The sequence below is a fragment of the Lactuca virosa genome, chromosome 3 (genome assembly GCF_052849685.1).
Source record: "Lactuca virosa cultivar CGN04683 chromosome 3, Lactuca_virosa_CGN04683_v6, whole genome shotgun sequence".
Lineage (NCBI taxonomy): Eukaryota > Viridiplantae > Streptophyta > Magnoliopsida > Asterales > Asteraceae > Lactuca > Lactuca virosa.
The window spans coordinates 191859859-191883060 of NC_136428.1; the positions used below are offsets into that span (position 1 = coordinate 191859859).

General features: G+C 34.9%; 1 protein-coding gene and 1 pseudogene across 2 annotated transcripts; both read left to right on the forward strand.

Annotated features, from left to right (window-relative positions):
* The first annotated feature begins 4145 nt into the window (after window positions 1-4145).
* Window positions 4146-9166, forward strand: LOC145162786 (importin subunit beta-1-like). Its single transcript, XM_079081830.1, has 3 exons — window positions 4146-4227; window positions 5048-7155; window positions 8910-9166. Exons 2-3 carry the CDS (start codon window positions 5054-5056, stop codon window positions 9109-9111), a joined length of 2304 nt encoding a protein of 767 aa, XP_078937956.1. The 5' UTR covers window positions 4146-4227; window positions 5048-5053; the 3' UTR covers window positions 9112-9166.
* Window positions 9167-11719: 2553 nt separating this feature from the next.
* LOC145164331 (pre-mRNA-splicing factor SLU7-A-like) lies at window positions 11720-19555 on the forward strand (annotated as a pseudogene). The gene is made up of 10 exons (XR_013739805.1): window positions 11720-11937; window positions 12031-12037; window positions 14782-14844; window positions 17018-17101; window positions 17169-17369; window positions 17462-17574; window positions 17643-18056; window positions 18137-18272; window positions 18371-18619; window positions 19138-19555. The product of XR_013739805.1 is annotated as a pre-mRNA-splicing factor SLU7-A-like (transcript).
* Window positions 19556-23202: the final 3647 nt, after the last annotated feature.

Sequence of the window (23202 nt, forward strand, 5' to 3'; positions counted from 1 at the left end):
TTTTCAAGCTGTTTGCACACAAAAAAAAAAACAACAAACAAACCTAGGCTTTGATACCACTGATGGGTTTTGAGCATTCTAACACTTCCTAAGTGTACATGCAACCCTAATAACCTTGAATCTATGTTTGTCTAATAATCATGCAAAGTTGAATTCCAAGGTTATATTCCTATCTAGCATACATGGGGAACATTTTTTAACTTGAATGAAAGATAGAATAACTTACCTTGTTGTTGATTATGATCCTTGAAACCTTGTGAGCCTAGCACCCCAAGTGTGATGCCTCAAATGCTTCACACAACACCAAATGCAAAGGAGTAAACTTTGAGAGAATCTTACACTTGCAAAATCGGCTCTAGCCCTCTTGTTTCTTATGTGTAGCCGATTTTGGTGGAGAATGGGTTTCTTATATAGTGTTGACACATCTAGGGTTACACCATGTAAACCCTAATGTTTCGTGACTCTTCATTTCCATGACCTATGGGTTTGTAACTCCCATGGAGCATCCATGAAGCATCCTATGGGTGGAACCCTACTTGATAATCCATGGAGCCTCTTAGCCCACTATATAAGATATGGAAGATTTACATAATCTATCCATATATTTAATTAGTTATCTTTTGATCACTTAATTAATTCTAAATTGATTCTTGATCAAACTAATTAAATAATATTATTAATATATTAGAACTTATAATATATTAATAAACCATAAGTGTTATTTCTATCATTTTAGTTTATCCAATTGCATGGTGCCATGCAACCCAAATGAACCATGCCGGGTCGGGTCAAGTACATACCAGAAATAGTTATGGACTTAGACACCTTATCCAACATAATTAACATTTGATGATTAAATAAAAGAGTATTATTTATGAGTAAAGTTACTGTCTTAAGTTAATTATTTACCTATTGTTTCATTTTGCATGTTTTGACTTCCTGAATAATAAGATTATTCGAACAGTCCACACTCGTTCATATGTTGGAAGTATATATGAAAGAAGACTGTCATGAATTGGTTTGTAGATTGTCTAAAGTGTATTAGACATAGCAAAGGTTTGCTGCAACGTTCATGAGTACTTATGAATAAGATTTGAGCATTGGATTAGACCCATAATTGCTGGTATCACTCCATGGAATTTATCTTGAGTGATCGCAAGACGATAATATCATATGGTCTTGAAACCTAGATATATGGTTTATTGTTTGCAAGTTGGTTGTGCATTGATAATGCGTAAACACATCAGTAACTTGATGTTATAAAACGCATTGTTGTGCATGATTTGATGAGTGAATAGTAAATGCATATAAGTCGAAGTTTATCTGTTCCTTTTATCCTGAGAGGGTAAAAGCGATATCTGGGCCCCTCGATGATTTGGTTTGACTTATGTGTCGGGCCCGGTCAAGACTGAATTGATGTGTTCAATTAAGTTCTATGTTAGACGAATCGGAGATCGAGAAACGAACTGCTGGACAATAAGTATGACTATGTTCCATGTAATTGTCCGCACGATATCTAGAACGGAGGACTATACGATCCCTTATCTAAATGACAGGTTATTGATAAGATCAGAGTTCGACAGCGTCTTTGAGAGCTACGATTGCTAATCGGAGTGTACTTACACTATAGTTACTAGACTTATCCAAGTGGAAGACTGTTGGATTAGTGTCTAAGCCCGTAACTATATTTGGTATGTACTTGACCCAGTTGTACATGGTCCTTTTGGGTTTCCTTCACCAAAGCAACTTGATAGGATGATTTATGAAGAGAGAGGTTATTATGGTTTATTAATATATTATATGAATAATATATTAAAGGAGAAATCATATAGTTTAATTAATATTAGACAAGAATTAATTAAGAATTAATTTTGTGGCTAAAAGACATTAATTAAATAAAGGGGACTTAAACTGTCAAATGTGTGATAGTTGAGTATTGGGCTGGAAAGCCTTGTGGACTAGGCATGGACGAAATTAGGGATGTGTCCATCCTAATTTCGGCCATAAGGGCCATATTCCAAAAGCTTCCTTGGATTGCTTAAGGCCTAAGTTGTCCATTAGGGTTTTGACTGAAACTCTAGCAGCTCAAGTATAAATAGAACCCCTAGGGCATCAGATTTCGGACACTTGAAACCCTAGAAGATTTCATAGCCGAAATTGTGCCTCTCCCCTCTCTCCAATATCACCCTCTTGCTTGTGTGGTGTTTGTAAGCCATTAGAGGAGTGACATTTGTGACTCTAAGCTCCAAGACAAGAAGATTCAAGCCATTGTTGAAGAGGTAATCATCTAGATCTGTTTTCATATAGTATTTTCGAAATATGTATGCTAGATCTAGGGTTCTTAAGTCTTGGATGAATTGCATGTACAATAGAGAAACCTAGATCCAAGCTTTAGGGTTTTCATGAGCACATAGGATGTTCTTTTGGCTCAAACCCATCAATATTATATATACATATTAATGGAATTAGAATTTGGGGGCTAGGGTTAGGGTTAGGGTTAGGGCTAGCAGCCATGAAATATAGCACACTGATTGTTGTTCAGAACATGTTCATAGTTATGAACTCTGTAATGGAACTATAAATGGTGAAATGAGATCGAGAGGCGCTTGTTCGGCCTTAAGAATGTCAACGATATCAGTTGCGTCTCTAGGAAGTTGGTCCAGAGCCACTCGTACCTCCTCCTCCGAGTTCTGTACCGAAATATAGACACAAGCCATTGACTCGAAATTAGGTTTTTGCTCCCATCGACAGTCACAGAGCGCCGGAATCTGATTGTCGTCGGAATGTTATATAAGGATTTTTCAAGGTTTAACAGTGAGGATGGGGTGAGAGAGCTGCAAATGGTGATGGTGGATGAAGTGTTGGTCGAAACGCCGGTACATCGTCGTCGTGCAGGCCTGAAGAGTCGGTGTGGGTTGGAGGTAGTGGAGGTGGGTGAGGGGCGGAGACGAAGGAGATGAGATATTAGAGAACAGATCGAAACAAATGAAGGAGAAGAAAGCGGGGTTTAAAATTTTTGGGGATTTCATTTTCCCTCTAAGAAGAGAGACGCGCGTTTCTTAAAAAAATATAAAACGACATTCACAGAGGACGCACATTTTAGATAAAGTGCCCTCCGTGTTTTTAATTTTTTTACATGAGACACTAATTTAAGGGCACGCAATAATGCGTGACCTAAATCATTAAATTTTTTGAAGATATGACACTTTTTTAATGTCACTGTCTTTTGCGTAACATAAATCAATGAGTGTCGTGGTTTGCGCCTCGTAAAAGGGTCTTTTTCTTGTAGTGCCCCCTTCAACTGTAAAAGGTGCAGGTGGGTGGCGGAAGCAAAGTCAAGATGATAAAGAAACTCATACCACAACAGAGGCCATATTGGTAACTTTAAGTGGGTAATGAAGGATCAAAAGGTTTAAAATGCAACCCTTGGTAGAATGTTATCTAGGGTTGTGTTTGATTTTGATGTGGTGCAAGTTTTTCGAAGAGAGAGAGAGAGAGAGAGAGAGAGAGAGAGAGAGAGAGAGAGAGAGAGAGAGAGAGAGAGAGAGAGAGAGAGAGAGAGAGAGAGAGAGAGAGAGAGAGGTGGACCCTCTATTATTTTTTAATTGTTAAAATAAATATTAAATTTTAAATTTTTAAAAAAATGAGAAAAAATGAAAACTAAATACCCCAAGGGACTATTTTTACAGAAAAACTAATCCAAAAGGACCACGAAGCTAAAAAAATCGTGGTTTGGACTAAAATCCCAAAAAATGCATACCAGAAGGACATTTTTGCAATTTTGTCAATTTCATATATATATATATATATATATATATATATATATATATATATATATATATATATATATATATTTGTAAATTTTAAGTAAATCATCTATGGATCTATCAATTTTGTATGTCTAGGTTTCTCGGGTTCCATGATGCCTTTTTATTTGTTTACAATCTCCTATTTATTTATTTATTTTTTTGTTCATGCTTCATCGGGTCATCCCGTGTAGCTACGATGCCGTAATCACTACCTGTTAAATGCAAAAATATTCGAAAGTATTGCTATTTATTAAATTCTATCCTATTTTATGTTATATAAAGTGAACACTTGTTCATTGAAAAGTTATAAATACTAACAGAAGTTTGATATCCTAGGTCAAGGTGGAGCCCTTAACAAGTGGTATGATTTTGTGGTCATCAACTATGGGCTGAATTCGAAACATGGATTGATGCCTGGGTAATCGAACTATGTTTAATCTATTAAGTGTGTTCAACAGAAATGCTTACAGTTTTTCTTATATCACGCTATATTTAATTTGTCCTTAAAAGTTAAATTTTTTTTCCCGTCCCATTTATTCTTTTAACCGATAATTGATGTTAACTTTTGTCATGGTTTCTTGGTTCAAGAAGGGATCTGAGCATTGTTTTTTTTAGGTATTGAAGTGTGCAATGTGTTTTGGTGTAAACGTGATACTCTTCATTCATTAGATGCTTTGATTATCAAAATTCTCCTTCATTGGTCATTTGAATCAAAAGTTTGGGGGAAGTGCGTTTTTTAACAGTAGTAATTAGTATTAGAACTTGTGGAACATCACCGGAGTTCATATAATAATATGTTTTGGTAATAGTAACACACGTGGATTTTCTTGATTTTGAGTTATAGATATTTGTAATATAGAAAACTTTCAAATTATATGATGTTTATGGTTTGATTTTGAAGTCTTAAAATTTTTGGGGGAAATGGGATGTGGATAAGCCTAACCTGAATAATCAGAAATTGGGCATACTGTTTCAGTGGTTCATGAATTGTTTCTGATCTTGATGTTACACATTACGGTTGGTTTTTAAGACACTGCCTGTATTTATGAGCTATGTGGTTAAAGTTATGATGTGATATTTTGTGACGTTACTTCATATAACATTTAAACAGTTTGCCACATGATTCAGCTTTGGTTTCTTCTCATCTATATTTTTATATGTTACGGTTTTCTTTCTATCTGTGGAAAAGAAACTATGGAAGTAAGAGACTGATTGTAGTTCTTTTATTTTTTTAATAGGAGAAGATGGATGTGGAGATTACAGAATTCCTATTATCTGCTCAATCACCAGATGCAAAGATCCGAAATGAAGCAGAAGACAGACTCAGGAAATTTCAGGAACAAAACCTTCCTGGATTTTTTCTCTCTCTGTCACTAGAAGTCTCCAATGATAATAAACCTATGGAGTCCTGTAGATTTGCTGGTACTATGCTTAAGAACTCATTGGATGCCACCACCCGAGAGCATTTACTCCAAAGATGGTTGACAATTGACATTTCATTCAGATGCCAAATCAAAGGGTTGATCTTAAAGACTCTTGGTTCATCAATTTCTGAAGTAGGCCACACTGCAGCCCAAGTAATCGCCAAAATTGCTTGCATAGAAATCCCAAGAAAAGAATGGCCTGAACTCCTCAGCTCTTTACTTGGAAACATGACCCAACAAGATCAACCAGCATCATTAAAGCAAGCAACTTTGGAGTCACTTGGGTATATTTGTAAGGAAATATCTCATGATGATTTTGTCCAAGATGAAGTCAACTCTGTCCTTGCAGCTGTACTTGAGGGCATGAATATCACCGAGCAGAGCTCTGTTCGTCTAGCTGCAGCCACAGCTTTATACAAAGCACTTCAATTCACACATACAAATTTTGAAAACGAAATGGAAAGGAATAACATCATGAAAGTGGTATGTGAAACAGCCAGGGCTAAAGAAGCTGATATCAGAAAAGCTGCTTTTCAATGCCTTGTGTTCATTGCATCCACTTACTATAAATTTTTGGAGCCTTACATGGCAACCCTATTTGAGTTAACAGCAAATGCTATTGACGTAGATGAAGAAAGCATTGCTTTTCAAGCAGTTGAGTTTTGGAGTTGTATTTGTGAGGAAGAGATTAAGCTTCAAGATATTGAAAATAGGGCTAATTCCCGTTTCATAGAAAAGTGTATGGATGTACTGGTTCGAATGCTTTTAGAAACTTTGTTGAAGCAAGATGAAGATGGCATCTGGAATTTGTCAGTGGCAGGGGGGAGATGTCTTGGTCTTGTTGCGAGAATTGTAGGGGATTCCATTGTCCGCTTTGTATTGCCAATTGCTGTAGACAATCTTTCAGAGTGCGATTGGCGGTCTCGTGAGGCAGGAGCATATGCGCTCGGTTCCATTCTTGAAGGCCCAAGTGCCGAACATTTGTCTCCTCATCTCTTATGTTTCTTGTACTTGCTGCTTGATGCTATGGAAGATCAAAACAGTCATGTGAAAGACACTACCGCATGGACTCTAACCCGTACTTTCAAGTTATTACACAGCACTGCCACTGGTTTTTCCAAAATTTCACCTGCTGACCTTGAAAGAACCATCTGGGTCCTTCTAGAAAGTATCAAAGATTCACCCCGTATTGCTGAGAAAGTGTGTGGGGCTATTTATTATCTTGCTCATGGGTATGAAGGTTTTAAAAGCCGCTCTTCTGTTCTGACCCCCTATCTTGCTGACATAATAACTTCACTCATTGCAACTGCTGAAAGAACAGACACGAAGCTGCAATCTGCTGCGTATGAGACTCTGAATGAAGTTGTGAGGTGTTCAAATCTGCCTGAAGCATCTCAAATCATAACACAGCTCCTCAGTGTTGTGATGACCAAACTTGGTCAAGGTCAAACAACTGAGCCCCAAATCCTCTCATCATATGATAGAGAAAACCAAGCCTTATTGTGTGGTGTCTTGCAGGTGATCATTAAAAAACTCAGCAGCACAGACGAAACAAAAACGTCTATATTCCAAGCTGCTGACCAAATCATGGCACTGCTTCTGAAGGATCTTTCTACTGGTGACTTGCACCCGTCTCTAAAGCCTCCAATTTTTTCTTGTTTTGGTGATGTGGCGCTTGTGATCAGGGAGCATTTTGAGAAGTATTTTCCTGATGCTATGTCTATGATGCATGGGGCTGTGGATGCTTGTGCTCAGATTAATGATGAGGAGATGGTGGAGTATGGGAATCAGCTTAAGAGGAGTATATTTGAGGCGTATTCGGGTATTTTACAAGGGCTTAAGAATTCCAAGGCTGAGTTGATGTTGCCTCGTGCTCCACATCTTTTGAAATTGATTGAGGTGGTTGTCAAGGATCCCCACAGGTACATTGTCTTTTGTTTTCTTTGCTCTTTATTTATTTGTCTATGCTATAAATTGTTTATCCGGTGCTTGTGATTCTTTCTCTATATGCTACCAATCTTAACTATTGGAGTGCATATGTGCTTGACATGGTCGAATTAAGGAAGCAAAAAAATGGAATGATTCATTCCATTTTTTGCTTTGTTGATACAATTAATGAATATTCATGAAGAAATGTCATTTGTTCCTTTTTGTTAACTTAATCCTTATAGGGGTGTGTGTTATATCATTTCATCATTGAATGGATAAATTATAGTTTTATTTATTTAAATAATTTTAATATAACAACAATTTTGTTACTAATGCCCCGACTGATGGAATAGAATTGACCATTTTTTAGAAATGTTATTCTTTCCATTTTTTAATTCATTCCTTACTTAAGGAGTGTTTTTATAATTAAAATACGAACCCCAGTTTGTTTATGTAATTTTTAATGACACAAGTTATTTTTCTGAAGTTCCATTATTTTAATAAAATTTTATATAGAAACTATATTTTTTATTCTAATCTTGTTTGGGCTTTTACGAGCTTGTGTTAAGTTTAATTTGGTATATTTGTAAATAAAAAATTTGTTGGCTATCTGAAATAATAGTATATTGTTGGCTTTAAGTTACACATTGTATTTGCGTTTAATACACAATCCAAATGAAAATTTCATTCCATTCCTACAACAAGCCAACCAAACATGATCATGGAATGTAATAACTCGTTTCATTACCTAGCTTATTCCGTTATTCCCTCCATTCTGTTTCTTCCTCTTCCCGTTTCATCCAATCAAAGTTCAGTGCATGTGGTTTCATCTTGTCCACTATTTTATTTAAATTCTCCTGTGTGCAGCTGACCTTCCTGAGCAAAAAAAGTAACAATCATAATCAGCCATAAATTTGAACTTGGGCTAGATTGATAATTAACTCCATAAAATGTCTAGATTAGATTTTGCCCGATATGTTTTTCATCCCTTAGAATGAACTATTTGCTTTCTGGTGTAGAGATTATTTGTCAAATTCTTATTTGAAATGAGAATCATTATGCCAGTTTTGTGAATCAATGTTTGAGTTTAATAGCTGGTTGGTTCAACTCTTCATTTAGTAATTTGTATGATTGATTTACATATCAACCACTAAAAAATGCATGAAAAGTTATGTATGACGAAAATAAACTTTTTTTCATCATTGGAATGCTATTATTTCCGAAGTATGTAAAAAAAATCTATTCTTGTAGCTACTAGTGATTTTGGGTCGCAATAGATTGTACACTCAAATCTATCCAAATAGAACCGATAAGTTGTGTAGCGTATAAATTCTATGATTTTGGTAACTACGCTTTAGATTCAGGTAGCCAATAATATCTTGATAATTATTATATAAGGGTCAATTGCAAGAACTAGCAATGCCCTTCCATTGATTTGTTAATTATAATATATTCTACTTTCATTTCTTTCTATTACACTTGGAAAAATTCTAACCCAATGATTGTAATGCCATCCAAATAAATAAAAGTATGTTGCTTGTAAAATCAGAGTATGCGTAAAGAGAGAGAGATGGAAGAATACAAATTTTCATTAACATACGGAAGGAGGATTTACAATCTGAATATATACATTGCCTGTATAAGGAAACTATACATTTATATTTCAGTCCCTAAACTACACAATTCTAACATTGCTATTTCTTATATATCAGCTCATTATTTCCATTTACATAACGTGGTCATGCAGGGATAAAAGGGTGGTAAGGGCAGCGGTAGCAGCACTTGGAGACCTTGCAGATTCACTTGGGTCACACTCACACATGAAGGTGCTATTCAAAGACATTGAATTTTTTAGTGAATTACTAGGAGAGTGTCGTCAATATGAAGATGAGCAGCTGAAGGAGACAGCAATTTGGACCCAAGGAATGATTGACCGTGTGTGTGGGTAATTAATTATTACTTGTTTTTCTCGGGCACTGAAAAATGCATTTCTCAGTCAAAGCTTATGGTAAATCTTTTTGTGTTGGACTGTTGGTCTTGTACTATGAATTGAAGTACAAAAAACTGCGGTGAAAGGCCATTCTGCATGGCATTGGCTTTTGGCATAAGGTTATAAGTGTTCCTGACCTCATATATTCACATACGAACAACATAGATATTTCCTTTGTTCCCAAGTCTCGACACATTAATTCCAACAACACACAGGTCAGATGACATCCTCTGGATTTGTCCAAATTGGATGTAATCTGAAAAAGCCAAATAGGTCATTGTGAATTTCCGAATCTGGGCTAAAAATGTTGTACTAACCAAAATTTAAAAATCGGATATTCAGATTATCTGATTTTTCTAATTCTAAAAAAATAATTAAACTCAACTTCAACCAAATATATATTTCTATTATATTTGATTTTAAATAAAATAAAAGACACGCGATAAATATCTGATAACATAACTTAGAAAATGGAATACAACTTTTATTAGCTGGTCAAATTACCATCATCTTCAAATTGGAGCTTCTTTAATCCAAAAATTCTTGAATGATGTCGAATCTGTCTTACATGTCACTATCATGTATTTTTTTCGTTGGGGTATTATCGCTAGTGCAACTTCTTATTTATGGATGCGTTATTGGCATACAAAACACAATATTGTCTTTTATATGCAATCCAAATGATCCCTTAAACAAACACATATTTTATTTACGGGTGGCAATTGGGACGAAATGAAATACATGACACGAAATGAAATTGGGACGAAACTGAAATTCGAATTCATGTTTGTGTCAAGTATAAAAAACACAACGTCGTGTCGTGCTCATGTTCAAATTTTGACACGAAATTGATACGATTAAGCATTTTTTTGTCGTGTTTGTCGTGTCATGTATGATTAAATATTAATTAAATAAACTAATTTTTATATTATGTTACCTTTGTCGTGTTGTGTCGTGTTTGTCGTTTTTTAATTAGTTCGTTTTCGTGTTAGTTAAAAAAAAACACGACATCATGTCGTGTCGTGTTCATGTCAAATAAAACATTGTCGTGTCGTTTCACGTCAGACAAAAACACGACACGATGACCCGATTTGCCATCCCTAACATATTTCCTTTGATTCGAAGGTGAGTCTTGACATTTATTAGGCCGGACGGAGTGGGAGCGGGGAAGGATCGCGAGGAGGTTCCCGCCCGGCGGAACACCGCACCGTCGGTGCGGGGAAGGGTGGTGCGGGAATGAGTGAGGGAAACCTTTCCCGCGTTCTCTCTCCTGCTATGATTGGGTGTTATTTTTTATTTTATTTTATTATTTTTTTTTTTGAAATTCAACCGTTATTCAACGGTAAAAAAAAATAATAATTTTTTTTTTATTTTTTTTTGGGCTGCAACGACTAAATGGATTTAAATCCATTTTTTTTGTTTTTTTTTTAACCTTTTTACACACCTATAAATACACAACTATTTACCATCAAACAAAATTCACACAAATCCTCTACTCTCTCCATTTTCTTCTAAAAAAAAAATGAATCCCGAAAATCAAACCCCACCTTCCGATCGAAGGAAAAAAAGCCATGGTTCGAGTATAAACATCCATTATCGAAACATTTTTGCTATCGATTCATCACCACAAGGAGTTTATCGCCCCCAACTCGATGCTCCCATTCAATCCCTACTACAATTTCAATACCAAAATGTTGGACAATATTACCCGATGCAAGTTCCAAATGTTTCGCCGCAAATGTTTTCAAACTTTGTTGTGTTTCCGGATCAACAATCGCCAAATCCACCTCAACCTCAAACCCAAACTCAAACTCAAACCCAAATCCACCAAAAACGCCAACTTGTCGACGAGTTGGATGACTCGGAAGAAGAAGAGATGGTTCCCGAAACTCAACCCACACCACCCCCACAAAGACGTAAAGGGAAAAAACAAGCGCGCGAGGGTGTCACACAACCGGGAAGACAAAAGCCGATTGCATGGCTTCCACACGAAGAGCTAGTTTTGGTCAAATCTTGGGCTGACATTTCTGAAGATTCGATTCAAGGAAACGCACAACCGGGAGACCATTTTTTGTTTCGCATTTTAGAACGGTTTCGAGAGGAGCTAGAAAAAGGTGACGACTACCGTACGAAACATCAACTGAATTCGAAGTTTCGAGAAATAGCAAAGGGGGTTTCAAAAATAAACGGGTTGTACAACAACTTAAAAACCCAACGGAAAAGCGGCCAAGGGGACGAACAAATACTTCAAGAAGCTTTGCAGTTTTACCTTGAAGAAGTCGGAAAACCATTCAAGTGGCACGATTGTTGGAAATTATTGGTTCGATGTCCTAGGTGGAAAAAATACGAGCAAGATTTTATTTTTGGAGTCCAACAATCAAAGCGAACGAAAACGGACTCTAGTGGTTACACAACCTCCTCCGATGCTCGGGTCGGTCTAGATTTAAATCAGGATGACGAACTCGAGCTAGAAGAAAATTGTCCACCCAATGGGTAGGGACAAAACGAAGAGAAAGGGAAAATGGACTTCTTCGGGTGCATCTGATTTCAGCGTGGACATTGACGAAATGCGGAAAATAACATCGTCGTTTGATCGATATAATCTTAATTTCTCCGAACGTTTGACTTACGACAAAGAAAAAGAAGAAACAAGGAAAAAGGAGCGGGCGGAGAGACAAGAAATGAAGGATATGAAGTTTTTTATGGAAAACATCGATCATCTCTCGGGACCGGCTCTCGATCTCGTGATGAAGAAGAGGGAAAAAATTATGAAAAAATATTTTCCGTAGGTCGTTGTTGGTTTGCTTGATTTTTAGTTTTTTTTTTATTATTTTTTATTTTTTATTTTTTTTTAATTTTCTAGTTTTTTAAATTTTAGGTTTAATGTAAGTTTTATTTTAATTAATGAAATGCTTTTTATTTTTAATTAAATTTTATATTTAGTATTAATTTAAAAATTATAAATCATAAAAAAAACTTATTTAAAAAAAAAAAAAAAAGTGAGGGAAGGGCTTCCCACCCATTCCTTGGGTTTTAGGTGAGGGAAAGAAATGTGAGGGAAATGGGGGTATGACCCACAAAAAGTGAGGGAAGCTTCCCTCCCATACCCTCCGGTCTTAGGGATAATATCTTGCCGTTAAGACAAAAAGCGGATTCCAAGGCTAACATAAAAGCTTGAACGGTTAGTAATTTACAGACCACAATGACTATGATAGAAAATTGTGGTTCTTCTTCTTTCCATTGAGTCAAATTATCTAGGTTTTTAATATCTCCAACACTCATGCATGAGGGATAAAAGCTTTGATGCTCTATAATTTCATAATGTGCTACTTCGGACGGAACTTCGTTGTCATGTACTAGCATGCTCTGGTAAAGTATTACAAAGTTGGTAATTCACAGCCTGGTCACTTTTATATGATTGATGATTCCCTTATAACTTGTTCTCACATGCTCAGTTATTTGAATCTTGTCTAATGGTGGTATAACTTACCGGATAATAACTTGGTTGAAACTTCATTTGAATAATTTCATAAATCAGGGATTGTCAAAGTGGTCGAACGAAACCGCTTCTTGGAAGAAGATTCACCACATCATCATTCGTATAGTTATTTGTTTCGGTAGTTCCGACAAAAGCTAAAGCTTGTGAGAATGACATTTTTATATTGGAAACCGAAGAAATTAAGAAATAAGAATATAAGATTGCGAAATACGTAGAGAATAAAGATTTTTTTTAGCGACATGTTAAAACTAAATAAATCAATACCTATTTATACTAAGGATAGATGTGCAAAAAGATAATTTTGGGGTTAAACCGGTTTGTTAATGACCATATAGCCATTTTAAAATTACACATTTTTTAATCCAGATAAAAATCCGATAATTATTATATAATTATATTTTATAAGATTAATTTCATGTTCCCTTAGGAACAGTGTTTTGTTTTGATTGGACCAATTTCTTTTTTTTTTTAATTTTATTCTACACCTGTTTAAAGGATTAATTCCAATTAATTTTATTCTACGTGTTGTTTCCCTGCTTGTTGTCAGATTTGGTTTTGGGTCTTCTATCACACGTGTAGGTTATATCACGATTGTTTCACCTCCAACGTTTCCATATTCATCAATCTTCTCTCTCCAGAACACAAAGAACCTTCATCTAACCTTCTTCTACCCTCTGCTCTCTCCACCGGCGACGACTGCCTCGCCCACCAGAGGTCACCGTCGAAGCCCTCGAAACAACCTACCTCGTCTCTGGAAATCAGGTATGTCTATCTCTACTTTTTCTCTTCGATTCGTATTTTAGTTGCTTGATTTTAAATCATCTTTATTGTAAGCTGAAATGAGTTTGAATTCGTAGGATTATTATTACAAAAATTTGAAGAAAGTGAAGACGCATACCACCTGTTTGATAAAATGTCTATTTGAATCTGGGAATAGTTTTATATAGATATAAAACCAGTTTTACATAATAACTAGATCAACAATAATTGCCTATCCTTTAGGAAATTTGGTATGATTCATTCATTTAATGCTTTGCTAAGCTTAATAAGATGTTAGTTGCTGCCCTATTTTACAATGGCAAAAGACCATTGTGTTTTATCTTTTGATGGTCATTAGAGGAAATTTCTTAAATTTGAGTTGATTTTTAAAATTTTAAGAAAATATAACATATTTGATTTTCTCTATTCTTTTATGGTATTAAAAGTTACATGTAAGTTGTAACAAATGTTTGCTATTATTAATATTCATGTTGTCATCCTGGATGACTCAATTGGAATGCACCTCATTATCCAACTGTGTCATTTTGCATCGATCCGCATGACGTAAAATTCAAGCAAGAGTATTTCCAAATTTATTTGTTAAATAATATCTCAATTATAACACTCTAAAAAATAATTCACAATTAATTAGATTTAATAAAACTGATTCATAAAGACTGACAAAACTTTTGAAATCAACTTAAGGAAAAAAATAATCTTTATAGATTATTGAGATCATATATTGCAAGATTTCTTTTCCTGATGTAGAAATACATGTATTACCGTTTTTTCTCAATTTTCTATAGTGATTCGTTATATAAATATAAATAAAGGATAATATAATCATTTAAGTAGGAGATAGTGAACAATTAGATAAAGGCCAACTTGGTCATTTTTGGTTGAACAATGATCAAAATAGTCACAGTACTTTGAAATATAACAAACAAAAACTTCCAAAATTGCAAAAATTAGTTAAACACACATACACCTTATTTTATAATAACATATTATATAACAATCTTTTTAATCTTTTTTGCATCTACTTAAAAGAAAGTCTCATGATTTGTATTTTCCATAAATCCTGTTTTATCACATGATGTCCTTCTGATGTAAGTGCTGCCAAACGTTTGACTTTTGAATATACCAAATCGACATTACTAAACGCTTCATTTTGTTAGACAGGTAACCCGTTTTGTATATTTTTCAATTTTTTTTATGCATTTTAAGTTCAACTAGTTTGTTAAGGGAAAAACAAGTACATATTATTTCCCAGGGGCATTTAAAGATAGCAGGATGTCAAAAACCACTTAGAAAAAAACTAAACCAAACTACTCATAAAATTATTTGAAATTTCTGATTTTTGCGCAACAGTTGATCCCCGTTGCTCAATCGGGTGATTTCTATTCAACTTCTGAGTTTACAGCACCGAATAAGGTATTTTCTTTTTTAAACTTTATTTTAAATTGATTATTTCATACGTTTCTAATTCTCGTTTTCACAAATTTGATATATTTGTATCAATATTAATACAAAGTATGTAGCTACTTTCTGTCTTTCGCAGTCAGAAGGTCACAATGTCGACTATTATGTGATACATACTATTGTTTGGTTGAAACTTTAGGCTCTTCACTTACGGAATATCTTCTTCGACGATACCACATGATAAAAGAAGAATCGGTCACAAGAACTTTTGATTTGGCTGCAATCAGGTATTAGGGAACAACTTTCATAAATTTCCAGGTAGTAAATATAACTGTATATTGAGTTTATTTGTTATATTTTTTTTTCACAAACAAAATTTGATATATATTATAATGTTAAAAAGTCAAATATTGGCTTAAACCTTTTTTCCTAATCCGTAAGTTTATTTTCTTCAGCCAAAAATAGCCACATACTTTTATTGATTTGTTTATTATGGTATCGTGCTTTCTTTTCATCATGTTCCACCACTGCACTTTCAAAAAACTACCCAATTTCTACATTCTCTACAAGAAAGTGTGTTCATCTTACACATGTAAAGGATGTGATTGTGTCTGGTGGATGTCTATACATTTCTTTAGATTAAATGTAATTCAATTTGAGTGGTTGCTGTATATGATCTTCTGTATGCAGATTGTATGTTGCTATGTGTTTGTTTTAATGTCTGTCTGTTTGTGATCGTCTATGTATGTGACTGTGTTTTACCGACTTTATCTATATGATTGTCTGATTGAAATCCGACCCCTGCAAAGTGGGGATACTTCAGTAGTATATATTAAAAGTGGCTATAGTTAGCTACAATAATGTTTTTGATTTGGCAAAAATGGTCCTGTAGTTTTACTAAGTTGACAAATATGGTATGTTTTTCTAATTTTTTTTGCCCTTCAAGTTGAGTGGTCAATGCCTGGGTGCGTGAGTCACTACTAGAAACATAACCTTCAGCGACGGAATTAGCTACGGATTCTATCCGTAGCTAATTAGTGACGAATTACCGAGGGATCAGCGACGGAACGCACAAATATTTCAACCAAAATACTTATAGACTTTTAGAGAGGTATTACCGAGGGATCAACAACTGAATTGCAAGAATTTATCGACAAAATCACACGCCTTTATTTCCCATCCCTCGCCAATCGCTCACAGAAATGGACGCCTCCTTTTTTTTCATTCCCCGCTTTTCTTTCTTTTTTCTTTCCCTCGTTTTATTTTCATTCCCAAACTCTAAACAATTTTCTCCAAAAGCTCTAATCGACCTCTGTCGACTCAAATTCCTCCTCCGCCCGGAAAATCACCTCCACCACCGTCCACCTGCGGCGTCCCTCTTTGAAGTATACTTGAAAAGTATAGGAAAACCTCATAAATCACATCATCGCTTGCTTTCCTCTCGGTCCATATGCTTTCCTCGTTGACTCGCCGTTTCCCTGCAACAACAATTAGTCTATTGGTTCATCATTTATCGTAAACTCTAGCCTTCATCACCTTCCTAGTCTGGTTTCTGGTTGTCTATAAGTTCTATTTTCATGTAGCTTTCTTTCTTCTCTTTCATTTTAGATCAAATCAGAAATCGTTTTTCTAAGCTCTGCCTTCCATAACTCCTTAATTTTGGTATTCCTAGGGTTTTCTTGTTGTTTTCGTACATTTTGTTTTTCCTATTACAATTTAATAATCTCACAGGATGAATTTGTATGATATGAATTTGGTACCGGGTGTAGGCATTTGACAAGGGGCTTAATGTCAAAACGACAAGAATATATGGAGTGGCCAGAAGATGTGTTGCCGGAGCAATTAACAACTACACCACTCAGCTACTCGACTATGGCAAATAAACATCTCAGTGTAATTAATTTCACAAATTTCTTCATCTGATTCTTTGCTTCTAGATTTTATCAACTTTGAAGATGAAAAACATTATATATATATATATATATATATATATATATATATATATATATATATATATATATATATATATATATATATATATATATATATATATATTTGCAGATAATCTCACAGAAGCGCTGCTCTTTCTTTCTCATTTCATGGGAGATATTCATCAGGTATGTGATAGTAACCAATTTGACTTTATTATCTAACAAGTTAAAAGACTAAATTGCCCCTGTTATAGCGGCTACATGTAGGATTCACTTCGGATAGAAGTGGGAACACGATTAATGTTCATTGGTTCACAAGAAAATCAGAACTTCATCATGTAAAACTCCTAAAATTGTTACCATTATGTAATCTAAATTAAGAGTCTGTTTTAATTTGAAAATAAGTTTCTCACCAATCACACCATCTTCATTTTGATTGCAGTGGCTTTCAAATCCAGGGAGGATCACAGGAAACAGATGGAACTTGAAGAAGCCCGAAAAGCTGGGCTTGCTCCTGTAGAAGTTGATGAAGATGGAAAAGAAATTAATCCACATATTCCTTAGTATATGTCATCTGCTCCTTGGTATCTCAATGCAGAGAGATCTGTACGCCTTTTTCCATTTTCTTTTTTCTTGCATTCTCATTAATCATGTAACCATATAACTAAAAGTAAAACCATCTTTTTTGTGTCCTGAAGAGTTTAAAACATCAAAGGAAATGGAATTCAGATCCCAATTACACAAAGTCATGGTATGACAGAGGAGCAAAAATATACCAAGCTGATAAGTACAGAAAGGGTGCATGCGAAAAGTAAGCAAATTTTATTTTACTTTTCTAGTTTTTATAACTTGATTGCTAAATTTGTTAATTGTTTTAAGTTGTGGAGCTATGAAACACACAACCAAGACATGCATGGAGAGGCCACGTAAGCTAGGGGCAAAATGGACAAGTAAAAACATAGCACCTGATGAGAAAATAGTGACTTTTGAGCTTGATTATGATGGAAAAAGAGACAGGTGGAATGGGTATGATGCAACATATTATGCTCATGTGATTGAACGATATGAAGCTCGTGATGAAGCTAGAAAGAAATTCTTGAAAGATCAACAACTTAAGAAGTTAGAGGAAAAGGTTAACACTCAAAATGTGGAAGAAGCTGTTAGTGATGATGAAGATAATGAAGATGCATTGAAAGTTGATGAAGCCAAAGTTGATGAGAGTAAGCAGATGGATTTTGCAAATGTGGAAAAACGTGTCAGGACTACAGGTGGTGGTAGCACGGGTACTATTAGGTGAGTCAATAAAAATATTTAGAAACTTTTTGTCATCCAAGATTTTACATTTGTAATTCCTTTTTTACCCCTATGTTCAGGAATCTGCGAATTCGAGAAGATACAGCAAAATACCTTCTGAATCTTGATGTAAACTCTGCACATTATGATCCGAAAACTCGATCCATGCGTGAGGATCCGCTTCCGGATATGGATCCAAATGAGAAGTTCTATGCTGTGAGTAATAACCTTTACTGATTTATCTTTATTTATTTATTTATTTATTATAAATATTTTCTCAAAAATTAATATTATTATATGTTGTTGAATTGCAGGGGGATAACCAGAATAAAGTGGACAAGCATTGGAGTTCAAGGAACTGAACATACATCCATGGGAAGCATTTGAGAAGGGCAATGATGTCCATATGCAAGCTGCTCCTTCACAAGCTGAATTGTTGTATAAGAATTGTTGAGAAATATGGGAATGTAGCTGCTGACGAGGCTCTTCCAAGAGAGCTTTTATTGGGCCAAAGTGAAAGAGAAGTTGAATATGATCGTGCTGGAAGAATCATCAAAGGCCAGGTATTTTTATATTTTATATTTTATATTTTCATTAAATTACAAATTTTGGTATCAATATAACTAAAAAACTGTTGTTTTTATTGTAAAGTTATTTGGGTTTTAATACTATGCTCAATGAAATTCTTTTTAGGGTTAATCTCATAAAAGTCCTTATATTTTGTGTTTTTTTCCGGATCAAACCTCAAATTTATTATTTGCCTTATATTACCTTGTTCATTCCATTCCTTTGTCCATTCCATTCCATCTAAGCAATGACCCTTAGAACATACATCTTGTTACGTGTATTTGTAACTCAAATTTTAGTTGATAAAGGCGGTCGCATGCAATCAAAGAAGGGCCCATGGCAAGACAAATTTGATGTTTATGTTTAAGAGATTACAAATTTGATGTTTATGTTTATGTGTATTTGCTTTTTGGTTGGAATCGGAATTTAATTCCATTCCAGTCTCGCATTTGGTTTCAAATGAGTAGACACTAATCTCTTTTTCATCAACATAAAAACATTGCTTCCAACAAAGACCCTGAATCTAGCAAAAAGCATGAAGACATCAAGCAACCAAGTCTCCTTCCATTGCAGGAAAAACTAAGTGGAAATTGGTTCTCCCAATTCCATGGGATTGAACGGGAATTGGAATCCAATTCCATTATGATCTTTCTTTTGGACGCAAGATATCAAACAATGGAGAAGGTGTAAGCGGAAATGCAAAATATGAGAGGAAATTTAGAATTATCGTACATATACTTTGAAATCAAATATCAATCAATGTTGAACTTTGATATTTGATGTTTATGGATGTTTTGGTAAACTTTGATGGTTAGATTCTTTTTGTATTTTAATGTTAAAGTTTGGTTTTGGATTGCATAATCATTGGATGTTTTTGGTATTTAAATGTTAATATTTGTTTTGGGATTATATAATTATTTGATTTTTTGGTATTATTTTGTTTTAGATTCAAAACAAACAAAACTATGATATTATGTATTTGCAAGGGAATAGTTACGGAAAGAAAAAAAATGACATCTTAAATTTGCGAGAGATGATCAACGGAAAGAAAAAAAAAATTACATCTAAAGTTTGAGAGGGATTAGCGACGGATTAAAAAAAAACAGATATAGAGGTTTGCAAGGGATTAGCAACAGAATGTTGTTATTAGGTTTTGTCGCCAATGTCCTAAACAAAAGTATTAAGTGCCATTTTGCTATGGATATTCTGTCGCTAAGGTTGTCGCAAGAGAAAACTAATCCATCGCTAAATCCCTCGCTATGTTATTAGCCACCCTTTAATTTGCTATGGAGTATGTTTGTGGTTGATCCGTCGCAAATGATATTTAGCGACGGATTTGAGACGGATTCGTCCGTCTCTAAAACTCATGTTTCTAGTAGTGAGTCATCGACTCCATTGCTATGTGTCGTGTTGATCTCCTTTCCACCGCTTCTCTCCACTAATTGAGTAACTGTTCCACCGTCTCTTTCCCTCTACTACAGACTATCTCTTCTTCTTCTCTCACTGTTCCACCGTTTCTCCCTCTTCTTTCTCCTTATCTATTCCTGGCTCCCTCAATCATCGCAGACAAATTACAGATTCAAAAACCCCATCATCCCTCTGATTCTTCCTCAATACGCGATCCCCCCGATTCTTACTTAATTCGCGATAGCACCTGCTGCCACCAAAACTGATTTGATCGATACCAACACCTATCTGTCACGCTCTCAACCTTCACTATCTACATCCGGACAATAGCTTACACTCCACGATATCATCATTTCTGGAGGAATCGACTGCACTTTAAACGATAAGACGGTGCTTCCCAAATCGGTACCAACACCTCATCATTCGATTTCCCGTTGCTTTTGAAAGCGACTCCAAACCTTTCATTTTCGTATGTGTTATGTCAATATGAAATCGGTGGCTTGAAGATTTGTTTTGGTTCCAGTTTATGCGTATCTAATTTTAGGCTTATCTCTGCTATCCGACGCTCTATTTTCAGTGGATTTCTCTGTCGCCGTCAATCAACAGGTTTACGTCTTAATTACCATCTTCTCATGTTTGATTTCCCTAATCTCTGTTTAATTTCTGCTACGCTTGGATACGAGAGGATGACATAACGGGTTTGAAGAAGTCGACTTCTGCTGAACACTCTCGATTTTGCCGCCACCCTCCTCATCGCCACCTTCGGCCATCTCCACCACATGTATGTGTTTTGTTTTTTTTTGCTGATATCTTGCTTTTTGCTGATTTTAATGATATATTGAACACAATAACTTGCGATTTTGTTGATATATTGAACACAAGAACCATAATAAGTTGACATATAGTTAGGTTATTTGTTTATCGTAGCAAACCATTTGAAACATATGCCTAAAATAGCGTTAAGTGGAAGTTTTTGTTATAAGTATGGCTCAATTTCTAGTGATGCCTATTTATTAGCAATATAAATTTATGTTAATAAATTGGGTGCATTAAGTAACTGCAAGGCAGTTACATATTGAGAGTTAAAGATACATGTGATAGTAATCTAAAGGTGTGCAGAAAATTGAGTATGTGTATGTTTTTTGAGTGAACTTTTGTAACCTCCACAGTGTGTATGTTTTTTGAGTGAACTTTTGTAACCTCCACAGTTTGATAATAAACGGTGTCCCTGTTGCTTTGTGGATGTAGGCTTGTTAAAAGCAAAACCACGTAAATCACTGTATCTTAGTTTTTTTTGCTGTTTCACTTGTTGTGATTTTTGATATTGTTGTATTCTTCTTTTTTTTTTTTGTCAATTTTCAGAGTGTTAGAAAGCTTGATCATTTAACAACTGGTATCAGAGCCCATGGTAGACGATGCAGGGGCTGAGTTTAACCCTTTTAGTGGGAGAGGATCTCATGTGACAAAGACAACCATTCATAATGAAAAGTTTGAAGTCGAAAATTTTGATGGGACAAATAATTTTGGGATGTGGCAGTGTGAAGTCAAAGATGTTTTGGCTCAACAAGATTTGGATGTTGCTTTGGAAGAAAATCCTGAAGATATGTCTGATGTTGATTGTAATAGAGTAAACAAGATGGCTTGCTCAACATTCCGTTTGTGTCTTGCTAAGCAACAAAAGTTCAATGTAATGAGAGAAACATCAGCAAAAGAACTATGGCAGAAACTAAAAGACAAATATATGATCAAAAGTGCTGAAAACCGTCTTTATAAAAAGAAAATGTTGTTTTACTTGAAATATAAAGTAGGTACAAAGATGATTGCTCATCTTGATGCTTTTAATCAGTTAGTTGTTGATTTATTGAACTTGGATGAAGAAATTAAAGATGAAGACAAAGCTTTAATTTTGTTAAATTCTTTGCCTGATTCATATGCTCATTTAACAACCACTTTGTTGTTGGATTATGTGTCTAAGCCCATAACTATTTTGGTATGTACTTGACTCGATTGTGAGCATGGTCCTTTTGGGTTGCCTTCACCATAGCAATTGATAGGATGAATTAAGGATAAAAAGGATTAATTATGATTTATTAATATATTATATGAATAATATATTAAAAGAGAAATCATATTGTTTAATTAATATTAGTCAAGAATTAATAAGAGTTAAATTCTGTGGCTAAAAGACATTAATTAAATAAAGGGGACTAGAACTGTCAATTGTGTGATAGTTGAATATTGGGCTAATGGACTCCATAGAAGTTGGAGTGGACGAAATCTATGAGGAAACCCATTAGAATTCGTCCAAGGCTTCTAAGGAGGTAGTCCATTGGCTGCTTAGGCCCTAAGCAGTCAGATTAGGGTTTCCTGGTTGAAAACCCTAACAGACTAAGTATAAAAGGAACCCTTGGCAAGCCAAAAACGTGCCTAACCTTCTAAGAGAAACCCTAGGACATTTTTGGTGCCTCATCCCTCTCTCCTTGTTCATCTTGTTGCATATGGTGTTTGTGACTCCATTAGAGGTGCAACATTTGAGGCACTAAGCTTTCAAGAGTCAAGATCAAGAGGAATTGAGATTGTTATTGCTACATAACAATCAAGGTAAGATCTAAACCCTAATTCATATGTTCATTTGATTATTGTATGTTAGATCTAGGGTTTATGAGTTTTGGATGATTATTGCATGTTCATTAGACAAACTAGATCCAAAACTTTAGGGTTTGCATGTACACCACAGGATTGATGTAGTGCTCAAAACCCATCAGTGGTATCAGAGCCTAGGCTGTTTGTTTGATGTATTTGATGCTTAATTGTTCATTTTGTTGCCTGAAAATCGAAGTTTTGTGTCATCTGCCTGACTAGCTCGGCGAGTCAGTGGATGAACTCGGCGAGTCTAGTCCCTGACTCGGCGAGTCCAGGGGTGAGACAGAGGATATTTCAGGATTTTTTCGGATTTTGGCTAATTTTGATGATTGATAATTACCATAAACGTTTTTTATTAATAAATCCGATTTTTATTGATATTGTGTGATTATCTTTATCAAAATAGAAGATAATTGTCAAATTAATTAGATAATCATTGCCTTATGTGATAAACTTGATTTATTTGAATTATTTGATGAATTATCTTGCAAGTAATTAAATTAGGTCAAATTTAGATAATTACCTATTA